We start from the raw sequence: 23,028 nt of genomic DNA on the forward strand, positions 1-23,028 counted from the left end.
AAAAAAAAAAAAAAACTAACGTTAAGTGTATATGCTTATTAGCGCATAGGACGTGGCACATGAAGAGAGGAGGACAGGAGAGGTGGGTTTGGTTTGGAAACAGTCTTACTTCAGCCCTGCCTGGTGTGGACTGTACTTCATCGCCGGGGCTGGTCTCAAGATCAGGGCACTCCTCTAGCCTCAAACAACCATTTGAGACAGGACTTTCTTGTAGATTTCATTCCTTATATATAGACCAGGCTGGCCTTACTTCCAGAGATCTGCTTGCTTCTGACTTTGACTTGATGTAGGCATTAACTATGTACCACCACACTCAGCCAATAGTTTGATAATAAAACCATTTGGTGTGAGGACAAGCACTGGTTCCTGAATGCCTTTATCATAAAGCAGTTTTGAAGTTAGTTTTCAAAATTAACTTGTGGTTATTTTAAAATATCTGATCAGGAGATGTGGTGGCATGTGTGTAATTCTAGCCTTGGGAGGTGTAGCTAGGAACAAGAGTTCAAGGCCACGAGAGACCTGGTTTCAACAAATGTTAACAAAACATTCAGTATTTAATCTACACTCCCAGCAGTATAAATGTTTAAAGGTGCCTTGGATCTTAAAAGATAAATACCTAGGATGTTCAATATAATGTCTTGAAATATTTAAATATATCACTAAAGCTATTTATGTATAATTGAATTAGTATCTAAAGCATTTTTTTACAGAATAAGAATTTTCTAAGAAGAAAAGAATTGATTATCGAAATCAAATTGCAGCAGAATAGTTTAGTCATAGTGGAGCAAACTGCCTTACCTCCTGTTTTTTTTTTAACTTTTTAAAAAAATATTTATTATATATACAATATTTTGTCTGTGTGTATGCCTGCTGGCCAGAAGAGGGCACCAGACCTCATTACAGATCGTTGTGAGCCACCATGTGGTTGCTGGGAATTGAACTCAGGACCTTTGGAAGAGCAGCAATGCGCTTAACCTCTGAGCCATCTCTCCAGCCCCCCCCTCCTGTTTTTAACAATTCACTTTGTGTGTGTTGGTGTTTTGCCTGCATTTATGTCTGTGCACCATGTGCGTGCTAAAGAATTTCCATCAGATCTTTTAGACGGTTGTGAGCTGCCATGTAGGTGCTGGGGATTAAACTTGTGTCCTCTAGAAGAGGAGCCAGTGCTCTTAGCCACTGTGCCATCTTTCCAGGGCCACTTCCTGTTCTTTGTTTTAAAGTCATTGGGAAGAAATTTTTAAAAATATTTCAAGCATATGAAAAAATAGGAAGAAATAGTTGTGGCAGTCAGGCTGTGTTTGGCTGCTTTCCTGTTTTGATGACTAATTCATCTGAGACTGACCTCCATACAGTCTTCAGATATTTGCCTCTTAATTTAAGAGTTTGTCAGTGCTTTTTCAAGAGAACAATTCTGTTCATATTTGGTATGTGGTCAGTTTAGACAGTGGTAGGTAGGTCTGAACTTTTCTGTAAAAATCCTGATTGTCATTGCTTTCCTGATGTTCCAGTATACATACACTATGAGCCAGCTAGTTCTTCAGTATATTTTTCTCAACTTTTTCAGTACAGTTTTTTTGAGCCTTTAAGCATGTTTACCGTGATATCAGGGAACTTTGGTCTTAAGGAGAAACGTGTGGCACTAATCCGTAAGTTAAACCTATGAAATAATGTGGAATTTGGCAGTTTGCTTTCTGTGTTGGTAAATTAGCCATTGCTTTCAGTCCATTTTAAACACTGGGTAGCCAGCCCTAGCAGAATCCAGCCAGTCATTTGTTAATATTTTGCTGCTCTTGGTAAAAGTTTAGTTTTACCTTCAAAGTATATTTGTTGAGTTCTAAAATTTAGCAAATACCTATTAGTCCTATCAACTACACTAGCAGGTGAGAAGTAAGAGCACTGTACTGTGAGACTGATTAACAGTCTGGAAGCAATAGGCTAACTTGCTGTGTCGGGCACTAATAGTTGAGTTGAGTGTCTTCATAGTAAAATTAATGAGTATTTGAGAGTTGACTGTAATAATTTGCCATTTGAGACTGGTTATTAAAATAAATGAACTTTTATTTAAAATAAGTTAAAAATAAATTCTAGTGTTTACTTTTGTTTCTTGATTTTGATAGCTGTGGTTTGAGACCTAAAGGGAATAAGGATAACATGATCCAAATACCAGTGTTCATGAGCATTGTGGTGTGCCAGAGACACAGTATTCTCCCCCTCCTCCATTTCTCATGGTTGCCTTACAAAGATTGATGGGTTCCATTGTCTTCTAAATCTGTACTTATTAAATAATGAGAAGGTGTATATATAATACTGCATTTATGTGCCAGTTAGCTTTTGTTGACTTGACACAAGCCAGGGTAATTTTGAAAGTGGTAAAACACCTATTGTCAGGGCTGGCCCTGGGGTCTGGGAGGGAAGTCAGTGTTCTGGGTGAGCCAGCGCTGGAGGCCAGACTGTGGGGGCCAGAGAGTGCGACCAGCTGAGACTCTCCGTCAGTCTCGTAGCAGATCAAGTGAAACATACTCTCATTCTGAGATTCCTGGAAGAAGGATCACCATTTTCAAACTGAGGTTGAGGTAAGGGCCAGTGGCTGGCTGTTTTGCTTTTCAGATCTTCAGGTTGAACTCCAATTTCTGGCCCTGGGTTTTTATTAATCGTGCTTCATAACTATCTCAATTGTGTCCTCCGTTTCTTAACATGGGAAAAAACTCCCCCTTTAACTAATTCCTCTCTTAAGAATTCCTGTTTTCTCACCAAATCTGCCGCAAATAATGATGAAATAATGATTGAGATGTGAGGCTGATTGCTGCTGCGTAGAACAGTGGAAGCCTGACTGGATTTCAAGGCAGCGACCTAGTTTGACAGCAGCCTGAGAAGGGGGTTCAGGGAGAGCCCCCAGGAGTGAAGAAAGGGAGATTCGAGTGGCAGGGCAGTGACTCCAGTCACGTGTAGCTCCAGCCTATGTTGGTAGCTGGAAGGCCACAGACAGCTTTTTCATGAATGTATACCCTAAAAGTTAGGCATTAGCTGTAGCATCTGTAGCATCACTAACAAAGAAAAACCGACCTAGAGACATTGGGGTTGAAATTGAAAGATCAGAGAAGCAAAGCAGCCAACCACTGGAGAGCTTTTACCTCTATGAGATCTTCAGACTGAAAAGAGTGAGTTCCTGTCTCATTCTGCCTTATATTCTGGGATCGAAGGTGTGCACCACCTCTGCCTGGCTTCTATGGCTAGTGCGGTTGCCAGGATTAAGGGTGAATGCCACTACTGGCTGGCCTGTATGGCTGACTAGTGTGGTTAGCTTTGCACTCTGATCTTCAGGCAAGCTTTATTTATTAAAACAAAAAATATCACTATATCCCTCTGCCCTTTATCCTTCGATTTTCTGTTTTCTGTGCTGTTGGCAGTCTATATATCGTGTACAAATCTTCAGAGGTGTAGTTTGGGAGATTGGGAGGTACTGGGTCTGGCAGAGTGAGCACCAGGACATCAGTAGTCTGTTCTGCCTCCTTGCCATTCTATCAGCTCTCTGGTTTTCACTGACCACTGGCATGTTAGCCTTTTGATGTCCCAGGCAGGAGACAACCAGTTTGGTTAGCAGTCATAGGCTGCCAGTAAGTCCAGGATCTTCCATTTGTTTTTTGGTAGTCTTTCCTTCTGCAGCGAGGAGCCCTAGTTCCTGACAGATGATTTCAATGAATGTGAGCCGTGGCGAAGGCACAATGGCTGTCCATGTAGGCTTTCAGCCTCCTCCCCTTCACCATCTCCAGTGCCTTGGTTAAAACCTCGAGTTTAGCCTTCTGGATTGATGTCCCTGATGGTTGGGCCATAACCCACACAGTGTCCTGTGTCACCATCATTGCCCTGGCACACCTCTTGCGGTCCCACATGAAGCTGCTCCTGTCCATCTACTAGGTAAGCTCTGCATCTGGAGCGGCCCGGTCATATGGATCCTTTCTCAGCCTGTGTGCTTGGCTCAGGATTCCTGCACAATCATGTAATGGAGTATCCAGGTCAGGGTCAGGGAGTAGGGATGCAGAGTTCAAGCTTGCACTCAGAAGGAAACGGATCTGAGGGGGGGGGGGGTTATTGAGGAGGCTCTTACAGCGAGTCATGCCAGTACCATTCATCCATTGGTCAGGTGGTTCTTGGGTACGAGGTTACTTTGAGGCATCTTTGACCCGCAGGGCGGTGGCCACAAGGATTCTAAGGCATAGGGGCCAACCAGCTGCCATTGAGTAAAGTCTTTTAGACAGGTAGGCCACTGGCCTATTCCAAGGTCCTAGAATTTGGGTTAAAACCCTTTGGATATGTAGAGATGGAAGGGTTTGGAGATGTCTGGCAGCCCTAGTACGGGTGCTGAGAAGGAGGACCTTTTTGATTTTATTGTAAGCCTTATCTTTAGTCTCAGTCCAGAAGAAGGGCTGGCTTTGCTTTGTGGTCTAATATAATGTCTTAGTGCAGCAAAACTGGGAATCCTAAGGCAGCAGAAGCCTGCAGACCCAAGGAATTGTCTGCTTTACCTCTTGGGGGTTGGAGTGGGTATCTTGAGTCTCCTTATGCGCTTCTGAGAGCCATCACTGTCCACCTTTGAGTATAAATCTCAAATGGGTTACTTCTGTCTGGCAGATTTGAGCCATTTTAGATGATGCCCAATACCCCAAGGTCCCCAAGGTGGTTAGCAGATTGCCAGTGCTTACCTCACAGTCCTCTTCACTGGTGGCTGCTATCAAGGTATGGTCCACATATTGTAAGAGGGTGACGTGTGTTTGTCCTCCAGTATTTCCTAGGTCCTCGTGTATGGCCGCATCAAAGACGGTTGGAAAATTTTTTTTCTTCCTGTTTTTGTTGCTTGCTTTGTCTTTTTATTGAGCTACATATTTTTCTCTACTCCCCTCCATCCTTCTACCCTGCCCTTCTAGCCTCTCCCATGGTGCCCATGGTTGGTTGGGAAATTCTTGAACCCCTAAGACAACCTGGTCCAGGTCAGCTTTGCGTCTTTTCTCAGGGTCTTGCCATTTAAAGGGAAACAAGGACTGGCATTTGGGGGCCAGGGGTAGGCTAAAGAAGGCATATTTGAAGTCTAACACTGAGTACCAAGCCCTGGTGGAGGGAAGTGAGCTCAGAAGGGTATGTATGGGTTGGGTACTGTGGGATAAATGTCCATAACCCTGTGGTTGGCTTCCCAAAGGTCCTGCCCAGTCTGGTAATCATTAGAATTGTGTTTCTTAACTGAAGTGTGTGTGTGTGGGGGGGTGTTCCAAGCAGACTGGCAAAAGAATCGGAATTCCCTTGTTCCATGAGGCGTGTGTGAGGGGTGATTCCCTTCTTTGCTTCCTGTGACACAGGGTATTGCCAAATCCGAGGGGCGTGGCATCAGGCTTGAGTTTGATGAGCCCGGGAGCTTGGCATCCAGCTAGGCCCATGCCTCCTATCCTGTGAAGGCCTCAGGATATTGAGTCAGCCATATGTCTATGTCTTTGGGGGAAAGTGTTAGCCTTTGATGTAGCCTATATTTGTCCTCAAACTGGAGAGTGAGGAGTAGGATTGGTTGTCCCTTTTGATTTGTAGTTGAGATATTATTTTAATTGAATGAAGTCTCAGCCCCAACTTAGAAAGTAAATCTCTTCCTAATAAGGAGTAAGGGCAATTAGGTATTGATGTGGGAGTGATTTCTTATTAATAAAGAAACTGCCTAGGGCCATTTCATAGGTCAACCCTTAGGTAGGCGGAGAAAACAGAACAGGATGCTGGGAGAAAGAAGTTGAGTCAGAGAGTCGCCATGATTGTCCCATTCCAGACAGATGCAGGTTAAGATCATTCCTGGTAAGCCAGCTTGTGGGCTACAAAGATTAATAGAAATGGGTTAGATTAATATGTAAGAGCTAGCCAATAAGAGGCTGGAACTATTGGGGCCAGGCAGTGTTTAAAAGAATACAGTTTCCGTGTAATTATTTCGGGTAAAGCTAGCCGTGGGGGCGGCCAGGTGCTGGGGACGCAGCCCCGCTGCTCCTAATTCAACAAGGTATGACGAGGAATAAGTGGGACACCTGGCCCATACTGATATCCACTACTTTTGGGTAGTCCATGAATATTGGTTCATTTGTGACTCCCTACACCCCAAAATTTTTGTGAGACAAGTTTCCTTAGGGTTTGATCAGAACTGAATGTTGGGCTCCTGTGTCTATGATGAAATCTGTAAGTTTCCCCACACTCAGAGTTACCCTGAGTAGGCTTGAGGACAGGATCAAATCCCGTCTCCCCTAATCACTGAGATCACCTGACTCCGTTACCAGTACATGGTAAGAGTCACATCCTGAGTCACAATCTTTTCTTTTGGACTTTTGGGAGCATTCTTTGATCCAATGTCACATCTTTTTACAGTATGCACATAGGTCCCTATTCAGCCTAGGATGCTCTCTTGAGTGGGCGGAGGGAGTGTGTGTGTCCCATTCCTTGATCTTTCACCGGGTATCTCTGCTGGCATCTCTTTCTGTCTGGGGACCCAGCTGTAACTGGTAGGAGATTCCTTGCCATATTCTGGGTTTGTTTTGTGTTCTTTGTGACCATAGCTCTCATCTGTTTATCCTCTGAGGGTTCTCTGTTGTTGTAAACCTTATCCACTATTGTTAGCAACTCCTGCATTATTTTATCTGTTAGTCTGTCTATCCTCTGCAATTTACACCTATTATCTGGTATTGCCTGTTTGACAAATGCCATAACAACAGCTGATCTATTTTCCAGGGCCTCTGGATCCATGGAAGAGTAGGCGCAAAAAGCCTCCATGATCTGTTCTATAAAGGCCAATGGAAGCTGGGTGTGGTGGTGCATGCCTTTAATCCTACACTTGGGAAGCAGAGTGAATTTGAGGCCAGCCTGGTCTACAGAGCTAGTTCCAGGACAGGCTCCAAAGCTACAGAGAAACTCTGTCTCAAAAAGAAGGAGAAAGAGAACAAAAGAGGCTGACAGAGATTCTGAGATTGTCTTTTTCTGAAGAACATTACTGACCTTTGCTAAATTAGTGGGCCAGCACATTGCCATACCCCCCCATTAGAATCTGGCTGTTGACCGGTTGACCTGGAGTCTCTCTGTACCTTATGTCTGGTTGAAATGGCAGTTCAGCCATATCAAGGGGAATCCCTGATCTATCAAGGCAGGATTAACAGTGGGGTTCCTATCTGGATCCAGAACCAATTTCCAGGCATCAGTTGAAATTCTTTTTCTTCAGTACTGAATAAAATCTGCAAAAAAATACTATCTGGTTGGTGAGTGAAGATGATAGAATCTAGAAGGTTAATAAGTCCCTTTGGCTGTTTTGAAAACCCTGGGGTCTGCAAGTTCCAATTATAAAGATCACTGGTGGCAAAGGGCCAGTACTGCATTTGTTCATTATCCTCTTTATCTTGCGGGCTGACTGCTCTCAAGGGAAGGACAACTCACCCAGGGAAACTCATTGCTGTCCCCCTGGTATGTGGAGGACTACCTAGATTCACTTGCACTCTGCCCGTCTTCGGTCACTGGATTAGTTGGGGGAGAGGTCGATGAGGAGGTGAAAGGAGAAGCTTGTCCTCAGTACCCTCTTGGAGTGTGAGGGGCAGAGGGCTTGTAGTCCTCCTGTCTCTTGCATTCGTGAAGAGTGAGTATTGTCTTGCTCCTTGGCCCTGTAGAAACAAAAGTTTTAGCCAAGTGGGAGAATCCTCCATGAGGTCCTGCCTAGTAACTGTATCTGGTCAGGATGTTGTGGTTTTTGGAAGATGATATCGTTGGTCATAAAGAGAACATACAAGTGCAAAAGTTCCCTCTGGTTGCCATCAGTTCCAAAGGCTGGCCATTCATTATTACACAGAAAATGTTAAGTTTACTTTCGCAGTCTAAAAACCTGTGCTTTTGGCCCTATTTCTGTTGTACTGAAAGTGGTCCAAAATCAGGGTGCTCTGAGCCTGTCCCATAACATCAGTCTCATAGGTCTAAGAAAACAAACAGCATGACAACATACAAGACAGTGAACAAATTGGTACCTGGAGGCAAAACTGAAACTGAGACTCTGGCCTCATGCTGGACCATGTGAATGACCCACACCTTCCCAGAGATACTAATGGGATCCAATAGTGGTCAAAAGGGTCCTGGGATGTCTCCCAGGCCCCCAGTCTGTGGTCTTAGAGTGTGTCCTCCCAGACCTGATACAGGCACTGACAGATTAGCGCCTGTTTTACAGCACAGCAAGAGAGACAGAGAAGTGAAACTACAAGAAGACTTACCCGCTGGCCAGAGGCTCTATGGTCAGAGGTCTTGGTCGGCTTGCTTGGGGGATCCCAGACGAGCCCCCAAATGTTACACCCATGTTGCAAAATCCCTCAAAGACCACCAAGGAGTTCAAATCCATATACAGAAGCAAAGAGCCTTTATTCAAGCTCAAGCTTGGACCCTCCTGCTCTGCTGCAGCTGTTTGATCGGAGAGCCCCATCAGGGTTTCTATCATAGCACAGATTGGGGTAAGGAGAGGTTGCTTACAGTAAACTGAAACCTAAGCTAACTCCAGTGGTTGGTTCTGTAAAGCCTGGAACGGTTAGTGTCTGTCTTTGACCTCTAAAGGTGAAGCTTGGAGACTTCGGTGGGCGAGAATCATTGGAAAATTTAGCCATTGCTAGGGTTTGGGCCTGGAATGTTTCTCAAAAGGCTTATTGTGGCTTGAGGCTTGGTCTCTGTGGTGATATTGGTAGATGATGGGCTGGAGGCTTAGGCCATGTCCATAAAGGACTGCGATACTGTGACCTTTTCTACTTCTAACCCTGATGAAATGGCTTCCTTTGTCATACATTCCTATGTAGTGGGACTTGTTAGTGACTAAGTAAAGCAGCCAAAGGGGTAGATTTTTGTGCTGATGCACCTTTAGTGTACTCTTATTTTGGGCTAAAACAGTATTGTGCAAACTGGGCGTTCACAGGAATGTAAGAATGTTCCCTTTCTACAGTGCCTTGCTTTTAAGGATAAACATGGGTCTTTGTGCTGGTAATTTTTTTTTTTTCCAACTTGACTCAACAAGTTAGAAACAACTGGGAAGAGGGAGCCTCCAGTAAGGGATTGTCAGATGGCTTGTAGGCAAGTCTGAGAAGATTGTATTGATTGATGTGGGAGGACCCAGCTCACTATGGGTGTTGTTATTCCTTGATGGGTAGGCCGTAAGGAGCGTCCCATTAAGCAGCATTCTTTCATGATGTCTGTGTTCTAGAGACCCTTGGTGACAGACTCTGGCATGGGAGTATAAGCTAAATACCAGCCCCAGTTGCTTTTGATCAGAATAGAAAGCAAGCAAAAACAGCCTCCCTAATAAACTCCTTTATCTTTTGCTTGAGGAGAACACAGCTTTGCAGATTCCCAAGCAACCCCTTGCCTTCTGCAGGTACTCTTTCTCCACTCTTTCCATGTCTGTTTTTGGTCATTTTGACTGCACAGTCACTAAGATTGCAATTCATTGCTTTCCCTTACTGGACCAATTGGACTGAAATTGTCAAAAAACTGTTGAGTACAGAGAAACCTTTCCTGATTTAAGTTACTTTAGGACTTTTGTTGCAGTAATGGAAATCAATATAGGTAAGTATGCCTTTTCTTGGGATTGTGAGGACCCCAACTGTTCTGCATATGACTTCCATTATCTAGTACAGTACCCGGCATTCTGATATTCATAAGTGTGTGATTTTTGCTAGAGCACTCGACCCCCTTGAGTCTCAGAGAGGCAACGTGGTAAGAAACTTGAGGGGAAAGGGGGCATTCGCCTAGCATGCCCAGGACCCTTGATTTGATCTAGCACGCCAAAACCAAAAAGCAACTGAAAGAACTGGCTCTGGTCAGCTGTGCTAACGTAGCTGTCACGTTAAGGGACAGTCTTTGTTGCCTCCAGAAGGACAGTTAGTAAGTAATGGTCAGACATTCGTTACTGGTTGTCATTCCAACCCTTGTTCCTTCACACAAGGTTTAGTTCATATTGTCATCCCTTTGCATACAGGTGGCAGAAATCCCTCAACTTAACACTGCATCCCATAGCTCTTTCTTTAACACTCTTAAGGGAAGTTTGTTAAATAAGTATGGATTAATACTGGCCCAAAAAAGTTATGAATTGTCTCCATTCTCTGGTTAAGAGATACAAGTTAGCTGAAAGAATTAAACCAAATCCATATGTAAAATGGACCATTCTGAGAATGTCTTCACTTCATTATCAGTACATTAAAATTTTATCAGCAGTACATTAAAAACCCTTGGTAACTCTTTTTGCCTTTGGCTTTTACTGTTTATAGGCATAGATGTTTTGCCTGTGTATATGTCTGCACCAATAAGCATGTGCTCCCTGCGACTCCAGTTACAAATGGTTGTGAGCTGCCACTTGGATGCTGGGAATCAAAGGTCCTCTGGAAGAGCCACCAGTGCTTCTGTGTCTGTTTTCCATTTTATTTTTCCAAGATAGGGTTTCTCTGTGTAGTCCTAGCTGTCTTGGAACTTGCACTGTAGACCAGGCTGGCTTTGAACTCAAGAAATCCTCCTGCCTCTGCCTCCTGAGTGCTGGGACTAAAGCATGCACTACTTCTGCCCAGCTCAACCAGTGCTTCTTAACCACCAATCCACTGTTCCAGTTCCAAATTTGGTAACTTTTAAGCTGGGATTTTATTAGAGTTTAGCCCAGGAGCAGTTTGTTGCAGAACTATGGAGTTTATTAGCTTTTAGTTTCTCACCAGTTTGTCAACAGTCATCTTTATAACTTACAGAAACAAGAGTAGAAACACAAGAAAACAAGACAAACGTGGTTCACTCTGTTTTTCTTTTATTGTTCAGCATGTCCAGAATAAATGTTAAAACATTTTTATAATTGGGAAAGACTGGTCTGGTTACATAGCACTACAGAAGCTTTTTAAAAATTCTATTGTGAATTTCAATTTACTTTAAAACGGAAAGGAATTGATGGTAATAATTTTCAAAATGAGCTTTTATGTGTTTGCCATCTTTAGTTTCCTGTGTAAATCTAGAAAAGAATGAATCTGTAAGTATAGTTTAAGGACTGACCAGATGAATTAATGTTTGGTTTCATGGAGAATCACTCAGGTTCCTATAGAGGAGATGGCAATACATTAAATGATATTGATGCAGGTACACTGATGTCTCCTGAAATGTTGCCTGCAGAGGACAGATTCAGACACTGCAAACTGATGGAGATCTTGAGGTGCTCAGATAGCTTCCACGTAGTTGGCTGGGAGCATGCCGGTCCTGCCAGTCCTCTGCACAGTGCCATACATCCAGCCTTCATCAATCGCTTGAGCATTCACTATAGCATCTCCATCTTTGAAGGACACTTCATCTGCATCGGCAGCCATGTAGTCATACATGGCACGGAAGATTTTCTATTCATGGGAATGAAAACAAGGAAAATATAATAAGAAGATATAACCTTTTTGATAAATTTAGGAGTGCGGCTACCACAAATACAAAACAAAAAACCAGTAACAAAACAAAAACCTCAAAATATTTGTAGATCATATGTTGATTTATGAAGGCCTCCAACTCAACACCAGAAGTATTATTTAAGATGCTAAAGTTATGAATAAACACGTCTCCAAAGCAAATAACATGAGTGAACAGTTAGGGGGAACAGAAAAAGATGTTTCTCACTTATTTCTTTTGGCTTTTGAGACAGGGTTTCTCTGTGTAACAGTCCTAGCTGTCCTGGAACTCACTTTGTAGACCAGGCTGGCCTCGAACTCCCAGAGATCTGCCTGTCTCTGCCTCCTGAGTATTGGGGCTAAATGCATGCGCCACTACACCCAGGCAAGATGTTTCACTCCTATTCCCACTCTCAAGCTACCTACTGATTTTTCTTGCTGGAGAGGGCTCAGTCATTAAGAGCATGTCCTACTTTTTGGGAGGATCTGCTTCCTAGAACCTGAGCAGTGGCTCACACTAACTCCAGTCCCAAGGGATCCAGTGGTCTTATTTTGACCTCTGCACTCACGTGGGGCACATAAATAAGTACAGGGAAAACACTCATAAATCTTTTAAAAGTGTAATAAAGAAAAGAGACTCTGGAGGGACCAGAGGACCTCTTCCTAGAGGAAGTCCTGAGTGCATGTGTACTGTTGACATTGCGTGGTCATACCGAAACAAAGGCCATTCGCCATATGGGCTAGGCGGACACTGAGGGCAAAGCTTCCGTCAGGTGTCCTACTGATGTTTGTGGACAACTGGTCACCTTGTACAAGACAAAAATCTCCTGGATTTTTTTTTTTTTTACAGCCTGAGACTGCTCAGTGACCTCCTGACCCAGCAAAGCAGCCTTGCAGAGAACATTGGAAGCAATATTTTGGGAGGAAGAATACGCTACAGCTTTAATTACTGAAGTGCAAAATAGGACTAAGACAACAGACAGCAAGCAACTCCACTCCCGAAAGTTGGTATTTATTGCTTCGATTCTCTGATCAAGAGAAATGGTTAAGCTGAAAGGATTAAGAGAGAAAATACGTATTTCTGCTGTCTACAAGAAACTCAACTTTAAAAACATAGGTGCCACCTGAGAGTGAAATGATTGAAAAGAGTGTTTCAGGCAAATGAGGCTAGGAAGCAAGCAGGTGGAACGATCCTACCTGACAAGTCTGTTTCTTTCAGGAAGTGATGTCAGTGGAGCGGTAATGCTACCCCTACAAGCCATAGACTGATAACCAACTCTAGTACCAGGCATGGAAACCTCCTTTAGAATTGATGGCAGAGTAGCCCAAAAAGATCCCCAAAACCTATGCTGACTGCCTTTGATTGATCCCCATAATTTGAAAGTAAGTGCCTGTTGCTGAAGACACCACCCACTTCAGACACAGGGCTTGTGGAAATCCAGCTGGATCTGACCTTAAGGTCTCCCTGAGGACTAGTTCTCAAAACATCTGAAGGTGCCATGCAAGCTGCCGGAGGAGAAAGATCAACAGGCCCACCCAGCAAGAATGCTTAAGGGCTACAAAAATGACCAGCACAGTAAGACATTCCTAAAAGGTAATAATGGCACTTACATCTTGGTCATAACCAACGGCCGTCTAACTAGACCTAAGGCCTACTCAGTGGAGAGTTAACATGCATAGAACTATATATACCTAGTCAATGACCCAATGGAGTCTAGAGGAGAATCTATTATTGTCTCTTTCCTGAACCAGTATAATCTCTTAACTGCATTCTAAATACTTACAAATCCTTATACCTTCAGTTGGTCTTATCCCCTATCCCCCCAAAAGAAGCCAGAGGACCAGGATACCTGCTTCAGGATTGTGCCTAACAGAGGAGAGGAATGTTGCACCCATGAAACCTCAACAATAAGGCTGCCTAAGCAAGACTTCAACAATTGGGAGAAATCTTACAAGGCCAGCCCCCAAGGCAATAGGCAATTAATGAGCGAGGAGAATCCGTCTGGAATAAGCCCGTAATTGGTTATCTAATACTAAGTGGTCAGCCCTAAATGTATATACATATGAGCAACTCTTTATGGACCTAGCAGGACGAGTTTACATATTTATATGTGTTTGCATATTTCACAGTCAGAATTGAGGAAAAAGAAAACAAAAACAATACACAAGTCTAGCAATTTTGTGTCCATTACTCTTTACTTACTCCAGCAGTAGATGGGTGGGAAGGGATAGAAGACAGCGTGGTCTGCTGGGTGGCCGCGGAAGATGACCGCTGCTGCGGGAGCTCGGTGGTTTTCACGTGTTTGTAAGCTGTGAAGATGAAAGAAACAGTTGGTCAAAGCGTGTGGCAGACGGCTCATCGGTGGTTACAAACCAAGCAGGGGTTGTCCTTTCTTCAAATGAATGACTCCTGCGAAGAGAAGAGCTAGGAAAGTTATGAAAATTAATCACGTAGCTTCGTGTAACTCCACAAAGACTTCTAGTCTTTGCCCAGAAAACTAATTAACTTTTAAATTTAAAACAGTGCTTAGTAACCATCAGTGAGCTGACCTCATGATAGTCCATACCATCTGCTTCACTGTTTTGGTTGGTGTCATGTTTGTTGGACTGGACAAATTCCCTGCGTGGCACGGCTTGCCTCAGGTGTGCAGGACCATGCCCATCTGGGAAAGTCTACTTGTACCTGATGAGGTGGCCGAGAAGAAGGCAGCTCCATCGCTGTAGGTGGAAAGGCGCTGGTCCGCGGAGTGCTCAGACTTCTCCTCACCCCCACTGATGCTCATTGCGCTGGCGGACCGCGACTGCTCCCGGCTCCGGCGAGCTTGGGCTGGGAAACAGGAAAGAGACAGGTTTCTTTCTACAGCAATGACGCCTCTGTCATCTCATTTGTTTTTGTGGAATGTAGCTCTAAGTTTCCTATGATTTACATGCAATTCTTCTAGTGTAGAGTTGTTCTCCCTTTCAGATGGGAGATTAAATGGTCAAAGCCAGCGTAGATGGCAGAAGGTGGTTTCTGACCTGTGTCTGCCTTTAACACAGGGCCTTCCCACCACCGCGTTCCTTTTCCTGGTTCACTTCAACGCATAGAGGGCAAACACATTCACAGTTTGGTTTCTCCAGAAAGGCCTCCCTCACTTCCAGATAGATGGAAGTGTCTGTCCTGTGTCCCATGGTATTACGAGCACAGCCTTAAAACTGTATGTTGGGGTAGTACTAGGAGTCCCTAGTGGTCTCTTTATCCATAGCATAAACCCTTAAAGAACAGCATAGCATACGTAAAAAGAAAAACCCAAACAAAAAGTAGGGTGTCTCACCATGGAGCCCTGGTTGGTCTGGAACTCAATGTGCAGAACAAACGAGGTTTGAACTCAGATATGCTGGCCTCTACCCCCATTACCGGGACTAAGGGGATACACAATCTCTGGCCCAGTGGTTTATTTTCTATATAAGCAGACTGTGAATATGTGGCAGGACTCTTGCAAAGATTCCTGATGAACATTTGTGTTCTCTTCCCTTTGTCTATGTATTTTACTGTCATCTTTAACTTAACTTTTCTCTTTAGAAAAATACAGACATAATAATGGGATCTGAAGGAGACACGAAATCAAACAGTTTGTCAAGATTTTTTCCTAAACTGAACACGCTGAGTTTGGCCCACCAGTCAATGAGCAAGCTCAGAAGACGGGAAACCTTGGCGGGAGGAAATGCTCATTGGGTATAGTCTGCTAGATGGTGATGTTTCTGTCCTGCATCTCTGGGAGTCTGCGTACCGTTAATCATGTGTAAACTCCGGGATTGGATGTTGTCTTCTGCTGGATCGTAGTCAAAGACTGAACCAGGGTTAGTACGCCAGACACGCAGACCTGAAAGAAAGCCAGCAGTCAGGAAAAAAATATGTATATTCTCACATTTGTCTGTAACTTGAGCACTAAGAAGGAGTGTGGGCAATCACAGGAGGGCTGGGCTGTCCTGCTTAGCTTATCTGGTCTCAGACCAAAACTGGCAGAAGATGCCTGTGAGACCTCAGCTTTGCAAGCCGGCTAATGGGGCTTTCTTTCACAGATCTGTGTCCTTCTTCCATTTGGTGTAACTGTCCCTTTGTTGTCAATTACCTGTGACAGTATCTTGATCCTGGTCATTCCGTTTCTGTTCCATCTCTACCACTTTTCTTTGAATACCTCGGTAGTTAATGTCACTGAAGTCCTGTGTGTTTTTCTTCACTCGTTCAGTGATGGGATCTGTCACCACTGGCGTGAAACAGCCTTTGTGTTTCTCAAAGTCTTCATGATATTTTACCTGAAATATATAGTTACTTCATGAAAATATGATAGTGTAACCAATCTCCGGACATGTTCCAGCAGGCTGGCCCACCAATCGGAAAGAGTTCTTGCGGCTGGAGAGATAGCACAGCAGGTAAGTGTGTGTGTTGTTTTCATGGGGGACCTGGGCTCAGTTCCCAGCACAAGGCACTTCAAACATATGTAACTGCAGTTCCAAAGCTCGGATATTCTCCTGGCTTCTGCAGGCATTGCACACACAGAGGAAACATACCGACAGGCAGGCACACACATACAAAACTATATTTAACAACTAATTCCTGACTTACTGTTGAGATGTGCCGTTGGGTTTCCCTCACTCGTCTCATCTCTGGTGTGTCTAGCACGTAGGCAGCTTTGCCTTGTATTTGTTTCCGGAAGCTATCAGAATAAAGGACCTATGGAGGAGAGACCATGCGTGAGCACACGGCATGGCATCGTTCTAATTCTTAAGCTCAACAACTTCAACAGCTTCATTCAAATGGAAGAAATTGGTGAGGGAAGTCGGAGTCATCAGAAGGTGGCCAGATACTGGATTAGCAATTTACCAGATCGGAGCAAGGACAGGCAAGGCTTCCATCAGTAGACACAAAACTTGTTTTGACTTTGAAAATGAGAGGTTTCATTTTCAAAGGAAAAGGGGCACAGTACAAGTCTGAAAGAGAGGAAGAAAACGGCCTCTCGAATTTTCTAGGAATTGCAAAACCACTGCCGGAATATTTGGTGGTATTTACATTAAATCTGATACCAAAAGGAGTTTGAAAGACCTGGCCTTTGAAGTAGGTAACCATTAGATGATTTCCAGATTACACAAACCAATATGCCCAAACCAAAATCAGAGTCTTCCAGACACTAAACGCAAGATTATCAAAGTGAAAATAGTCATTTCTGGGCCTGTTACCTATTTAATAAAGTACCTTAGCAATAACAGCAGAAGGTAGAAGATGTTAGGGGTCAATTTGTTATGGCTGGTTATGAAAAACTACCTGAGTCTAGTGTCACAGGAAAAAAACCATAGGCAATTATCGTATGCTTAGTATGATCATTTGGGATGGAAAAGCACGGCTGTGTTAATTTTAGTGTAAATTTTCAGGGAACGAAGTGCACATTTTTATGAGGTTAAAACATTTCCCAAGATGTTGTATTATCTGTCATTTTAAGTTTTAGTGTCATTTCAGGTGAACAACAAAGGCGTGTTTTCATCATGTTAAAATGTTAATTCCAAGTTGTTCCACTGCTCATTCTAGTCGGGAAATACCGAGCTAATGTTCTCTTGGTTGCGCTTAGCCCTCTCCATCTCTGGAGTGACAGGTGTCGGAGTTGCTTTTCTCATATTCTCTTTGTACAATACCTAGAGGAGCCAAGAGAGTAACCTGACATCAGAAAGCAAAAGAAAACACAGGTTTGAAAAGTCGTCATTTAGCTGTGGTTATGGCTCAATCATGTCACGCAGTATGAGAAACACCTCAGGAGGAGAAAGCCATTAAAATGTTATAGTGGAAAGCAAGAGGCTCAAAGGCCCGAACTCAGTGACAACTAGCAAGGTTGGGTTCTTGTTTTTAAGTGGCCAAGGAAGAATTTTAAGAAGTATCAAGTCTTGGAAACAATGTGAGAAAAATTAGTGGTATTGCCATGATGGTCAGGCTTGTTAGGATTTTAATGTTCTTTTTCTTTTTCCTTTCAAATACCGAGCTAAAGTTTTCTTGATTGCGTTTGACTCTCTCCATCTCGGGGGTAAAGGGTGTGGGGGTTGCTTTCCCCATGTTCTCTTTGTATAGCACCTGTGAGAAACAAGGCGGTACCTAAGAGTCACTCACTAGGAGGCAATAATCAATTAAATATAAATACAGTTGGGGGTGGAGGGACACATTAGGTGTAACCTGTTGCTATTAGTGAGAATAGCTCTCAGGAACAAAGCAAAGGTGGTTAATGGCAGTGATAAATGTGTGTGGTATTCAGAGGAGAGTAACCAAACTGTGATTCAATTTGGTTTTTAATTTTGGATGGGATTAAGAGCAGGCCAAACTGCCAAGAGTTACTTAGTAAAATTAGAAGCACTTTCATTTCTCAAGACAATACCGAGCTAATGTTTTCTTGATTGCGTTTGACTCTCTGCATCTCTGGAGTGACAGGGGTTGGGGTGGCTTTCCCCACATTTTCTTTGTACAAAACCTAAAGGAGTCCAGCAGATCCAAAAAATCCAAAAGGAGACACAACAACAACAGAAAAGAGTTACAATTACCAAAAGGAGAAATGGAAAAATACATTAACTTTCGATAAGGCCCTGGGCACCCAATCAGTTAAGCACTGGGGTTAGATAGCAGTCCATGTTTTCACGGGAGAAGCTGATTACAGTTAGAGCAAAACACACGTTTCTGTGGTACAACCTTGCCCTAAAGCTTGCAGATTCCACATGAGGACTGTGATGTCCCAGAAAAGACGCAGTCCTGCCATCATTTCACCATGGGTGCATGACTGTCAGACCCCTGGTACATCATCTAGTCGGGAGTTACCTTGAGGGCTTGTACCACAGAGGTTGAAGTTGCCCCAAAACAACAGTTGTTTAATGGGTATTTTTGCAGCACAGGCTCTCATACAGAGTAAAATTGTGGATCCCGGGCAAGTGTTTCTCTTACTCTTATTCTATTTACTAAAGAGTCCGCATGTATCAGCCATGAAATGTTTTCAACAATTACACGACCAGCATGGAATAGCAATAGACACAAATAAATCCTCAACCTCCGTGTCTTCCCTGGTGTCTCTCTAGGTGACCTGGGAGATTTGGGACATGGCACTCTGGAGGGAGTCTCTTCCTGCAGGTCTCCAAGTCCTCGAATAGCAGGCCAGTGTCAGGGGAGAACTTACTGTACTAGAAATGCCTGCTTTCTGCTCCATACTGACAAAATGAAAGGAGCCCAGGCCAGACCCAGAAACCTGGTTACATCAGCTTCCAGGTGATTCTGATGGCGAAGCCTTCAGGTGGTGTTAACTGCTGAGTAATAACTTCTCTACTGAAAGCTAATGTCCCCACAGACCTTATCCCCCAGCTACTGACAGGTTACTAGCAGAGAGCACAAGCTTGAAGGAAATAGATCGTTATAGTTATCGCTAAAGATCAGAATGAAGAGAACAAAATCAAAATGAAAATCATCGAAGACAAAAAGCCTTTTTGGTGACACCTTCCTTTTTAAGCAACTTATTCAAATATGAGAAACACCACTGGATTGAGTTTACATCACTGTCTGTGGAAGAAAATCAGGAGTTACTTTCCCAAGCTTTCTTTGCCTACATCTGTGATAGTAGGGTTTGGAACATAGCTCACTGTAAGAGCCTATATTAGCCTGTGTAAGGCCCTGCAGACTGATTCAAATCTGGTGGGGTGAACCCCAAGCCATCAAATATGTCAATATTCAACAAAGTCCCATTATACCTCATTGCACCCATCAAGGTCCCCCCAAGTTTTTCAAGCACATAAGGAGACCGTGGGTATATCAGAGAGTAAGTCTGGGAGAGATGAGCAGAAGGATATTTTGTAGGAAAATTTGTTACCTTGATATTAGAATTTTAAATGGAATAAAGCAATTTTGTTATTAAGTTAGGGCTAGGAACGAAGGATAAATGTAGTCAAGAAATGGACAACACTTAAGGTGCCTTTTAAAAGTAGGATTAATAGGAATTATTTTAAGTCACTGAAGTAGTTTCAAAATCATTAAAGAAGTATCTTTTTTTTTTTTTTTTTTTTTTGGTCAGAGTACCGAGCTAATATTTTCTTGATTCTGTTTGACTCTCTCCATCTCTGGAGTGATGGGTAAAGAGGTTCCCTTGCCCAGGTTTTCTTTGTATAGCACCTGTATGATGAGAAAGTATCAGAGAAAGCAGTGGTAAGTGGCATTTCATTGAAAGGTAAGGTCAACTTCTTTGGTCTAAAATAACACAGGAGCCAGGAGTTATATGCTGGCAAGCTGCTGTGTGCTATTTAAGGAAGCTGTTACTGGGCTAGGAAGCTGTGTGCCGCAGAAGCAAGATCCTAAACTGCTAGCTAGCGAAGGCTAGTCGAGTCATCCCCACTGTTTTTTTCCCCTTCATCTTTGTGAGCGTCGAACTTCCTAAGCAACTGCGGGGATTTGAGATGTTAGAACTCTGTTTTGTTATCCACCAAACTAAAATATATTAATGTCTTTAAAAGCTCCAGGTGAAGTAACAGAGGTCCAAACATAAAACTGAGAAAGAAAATCAGATCCATTAGAAGCAAAGGAGGGAGGAGGGCTTAATGGTGAGTTCGGATCTGGAGTTAAATGGCATCTTTCCCCCCACTTCTTTCCAATACCGAGCTAAGGTTCTCTTGATTGTGTTTGACTCGCTCCATCTCGGGAGTGATGGGGATTGGAGTTCCTGTCCCCAGGTTTTCTTTGTATAGCACCTAGGTGATGAGAAAGCATGCAGAACAGAAAGAGCTGTCAATCACTGTCCCTCCTCTCCTGTGGAGCAGCTGGCTGTGGGAGGGTGGGGAGGAAGAGGAGTTAGGGATGGGGAAGTACAAAGCTGCAACCTGGAAGGCAACGGATTGCAGGAAGGAGCCGCAGAGATGAAGACATTAAAGAGGTTCTGTTACGTTTGCTGTTTGAATTTCTGCAGCATAGGCAATAAAGATCTCTCCGAAGGGAGAAATTAGTTGTTAACACTTTGAGAGGAAAACGGGGGATGGGGTGTAGTAACCAAACCAAGAAAAGTTATTGTCATAAATCATGTGAAAGATATTTGAGTTTTATAAGTCTCATCTATGGGAAGATTGATACATACTTTCATTGACTTTCCAATGAAGTCAAAGTATTTAATTTTTAGTCCGGGTGAACATATTCAGAACAACTGTGTTAAGATGCTAGAGAGATGTCAAAGGGCTATATAGGTGCCAGGAGAGCGGGAGGTTAGGATAGGAAAGGAGTCGGAGACCGGATCTGCACAGAATGGAGCTTTTGAAACTGTTCACATTACATTGCCAAAGCAAGGTAAACAGACGCTGAGACACCGAGGCTGTTAACGTTTTTTAAGCTGGGATACTTTTAATAATCAGGTTAATGTTTAACTGAGGTATGGAAACCAACTCATAGGAAATGGCAGCATTAAGTTGGATACCAAACGGGTCATATTTTAAAAACTGGGATAAGTTAATTAGATTTTAAAGTTCCAATCATTAATCTTTTTAAAAGCATTTTAAAAACAGTTAAAGGTTTTTTTTTTTTTAATTTGTAAATACCGAACTAAAGTTTTCTTGATTGTGTTTGACTCGCTCCATCTCTGGAGTGATGGGGATCGGGATGCCTTTCCCAAGGTTCTCTTTGTACAACACCTGTATAGCAGGAGAGAGCACGGGGTGGGGAGGGACACAAACAGTCAGACTGTGAGACACGCATCCTTCAGGAAAGACCACGCCCACTGTCTTGGGTGCTGGTGATGGGTACAGCTCTTTCGTTCACCTTCCTCCTCTAACCCACAGAGGGAGGGAGAACTACAGCGTCATGAGAGCACAGAAATGTCCACTATGCAAAGAGACGAGTCTTTGTCGAGTCAGCACATGGTCCCTTTTTCTACAGAAGACATGTCTCAGTGCATAATAGGCATTTACAACTATAGACAGAATCTGGGCTCTCTCGGACTAAATCGGTCTTGGCTAAGGTTACAGAAATAATAATAAAATCCAAAAGTCCATGTTTAACATACAGTCTTTCTTGTAGTATCTAAAAGGCCTGGGTACTCCTGGACAATAAATAACTGGTGTAAAATCGACACGAATCATACTTGAACAGAGAAAAACTTGTCCAGGGCCATTAGAATGATTAGTTTCAAATAGGTATACATAATAATACACTGTAATATAGAAATAGTTAGAAATATCATTTTGAAAGGTGATACATTTCCTCAAAAAGGAAAACAGTAAATGAAACGCCCCCAAAGACAAAAGCACATACAGTGAAAATTGAAATTGGGAAGATGTTAGTGAGCAGCAATTAGGGACAGAACAAAAGGAGGAGTCACAGGAATCCACTCCTCTCACTGTGCGAAAGAGGGATGGCTCCACAGAAAATCAAACTGGCAGCAAGTACTTCAACTCAGGTGGGCCTCCTCCCGCAAAGCGGATCCAGTTAACTTATCAGAGGATACGTGAATCTTCATTCCAGGCCCAGAAGCTCCTTATATGGAAGGATCACGGGTTATTGATGACTGTCGTGTTTCAGAAACATCAATTAAAAAAAGAGAAGACAATAATGCAAACGCATGCTCTCTGATTTAATTGGCATGTTTAAAAAGAGAAAAACATACCTTTGCTTTTCTTAGCACGAGGGAAGCTGAGGCAGGAGGATGGCACATTTAAAGCCACCCTGGACTATCTAGAAAGATCCTGTCTTAAAAAAAAATAATATGGAACTTGTAAATTTCTAGTCATAAATCAGAACTATCAAACTGAGGCTTTTGGTGCCAGTGCTGAGTGTTTTTCTTTGCTGTCCACCCAGGTGAGACCTGTGGTAAGGACACCACTTTCTCCACGCAAAGGCGCTGGTCCTGCACACGGCCTTGGGTCAGTGTCTTGTTGCACTAACCTGGAAACATCCGACTGAAAGATTTCCATTAAATACAAGCTACCAGGTTTGGGTCGTTGGGAAATCAGTTAGTTTCAAAAGTACCAGTACTAACGACATTGCAAAGGAAAACAATTTCAAGTGTTAAGTGGGGAGCTCACGCGGTGGAGCACTTGCCTAGCCTGGGCAAGGCCACAAGTCCAATTCCCACCACTACCACATACAGACACTAAGTTAATACAGATATACCTACACATCTAACGACGTTTTATGGGGGTATTTCAGAAAGTAGAAAGAAAACATCAAGATTAAATGGTAAGTACAATGTCCAGGACAGAAGGATTCAGTTGGTAAGTTTTGATTTTTTTTTTCAAAGAATTTGTTAAATTATTATAAAGGGATAAATAGTAAGAATTTTGTTTTATTGGAATTATTCTTTTTAATATGGAGTTAAAGGAACTTTCTCGCAAATACCGAGCTAAAGTTTTCTTGATTGCGCTTGACTCTCTCCATCTCAGGAGTGACAGGCAGGGGAGTCCCCTTGCTCAGGTTCTCTTTGTATAATATCTGCGTGCACAGAACCGACAATCACATCAGCCTGGATCCATCTTTGAGGTAAATCTGACCTTAAAACAAATCTCCAAGAGTACTTGTTCTTACAAAGAAGCAAAGCAAAACTGAGAAACAGAGCAACGGTGGACCGCTTTGTGC

The 23,028-nt window shown here is 43.1% G+C and overlaps 1 protein-coding gene across 1 annotated transcript in view; it reads right to left on the reverse strand.

Annotated features, from left to right (window-relative positions):
- Positions 1-11,213: 11,213 nt before the first annotated feature.
- The window catches only part of Neb (nebulin), a 185,246-nt gene continuing 173,431 nt past the window's right edge, over positions 11,214-23,028 (reverse strand). Inside the window, exons 144-153 of the mRNA XM_026778640.1 lie at positions 20,070-20,162; positions 17,822-17,914; positions 17,431-17,523; positions 17,001-17,093; positions 16,033-16,140; positions 15,539-15,722; positions 15,197-15,289; positions 14,110-14,253; positions 13,630-13,736; positions 11,214-11,387 (exon numbers count right to left, since the gene is read on the reverse strand). Of these exons, the coding sequence (XP_026634441.1) occupies positions 11,214-11,387; positions 13,630-13,736; positions 14,110-14,253; positions 15,197-15,289; positions 15,539-15,722; positions 16,033-16,140; positions 17,001-17,093; positions 17,431-17,523; positions 17,822-17,914; positions 20,070-20,162 (1,182 nt within the window). The remainder of the gene's footprint in view (positions 11,388-13,629; positions 13,737-14,109; positions 14,254-15,196; positions 15,290-15,538; positions 15,723-16,032; positions 16,141-17,000; positions 17,094-17,430; positions 17,524-17,821; positions 17,915-20,069; positions 20,163-23,028) is intronic.

The sequence above is a fragment of the Microtus ochrogaster genome, chromosome 4 (genome assembly GCF_000317375.1).
Source record: "Microtus ochrogaster isolate Prairie Vole_2 chromosome 4, MicOch1.0, whole genome shotgun sequence".
Classification (NCBI taxonomy): Eukaryota; Metazoa; Chordata; class Mammalia; order Rodentia; family Cricetidae; genus Microtus; species Microtus ochrogaster.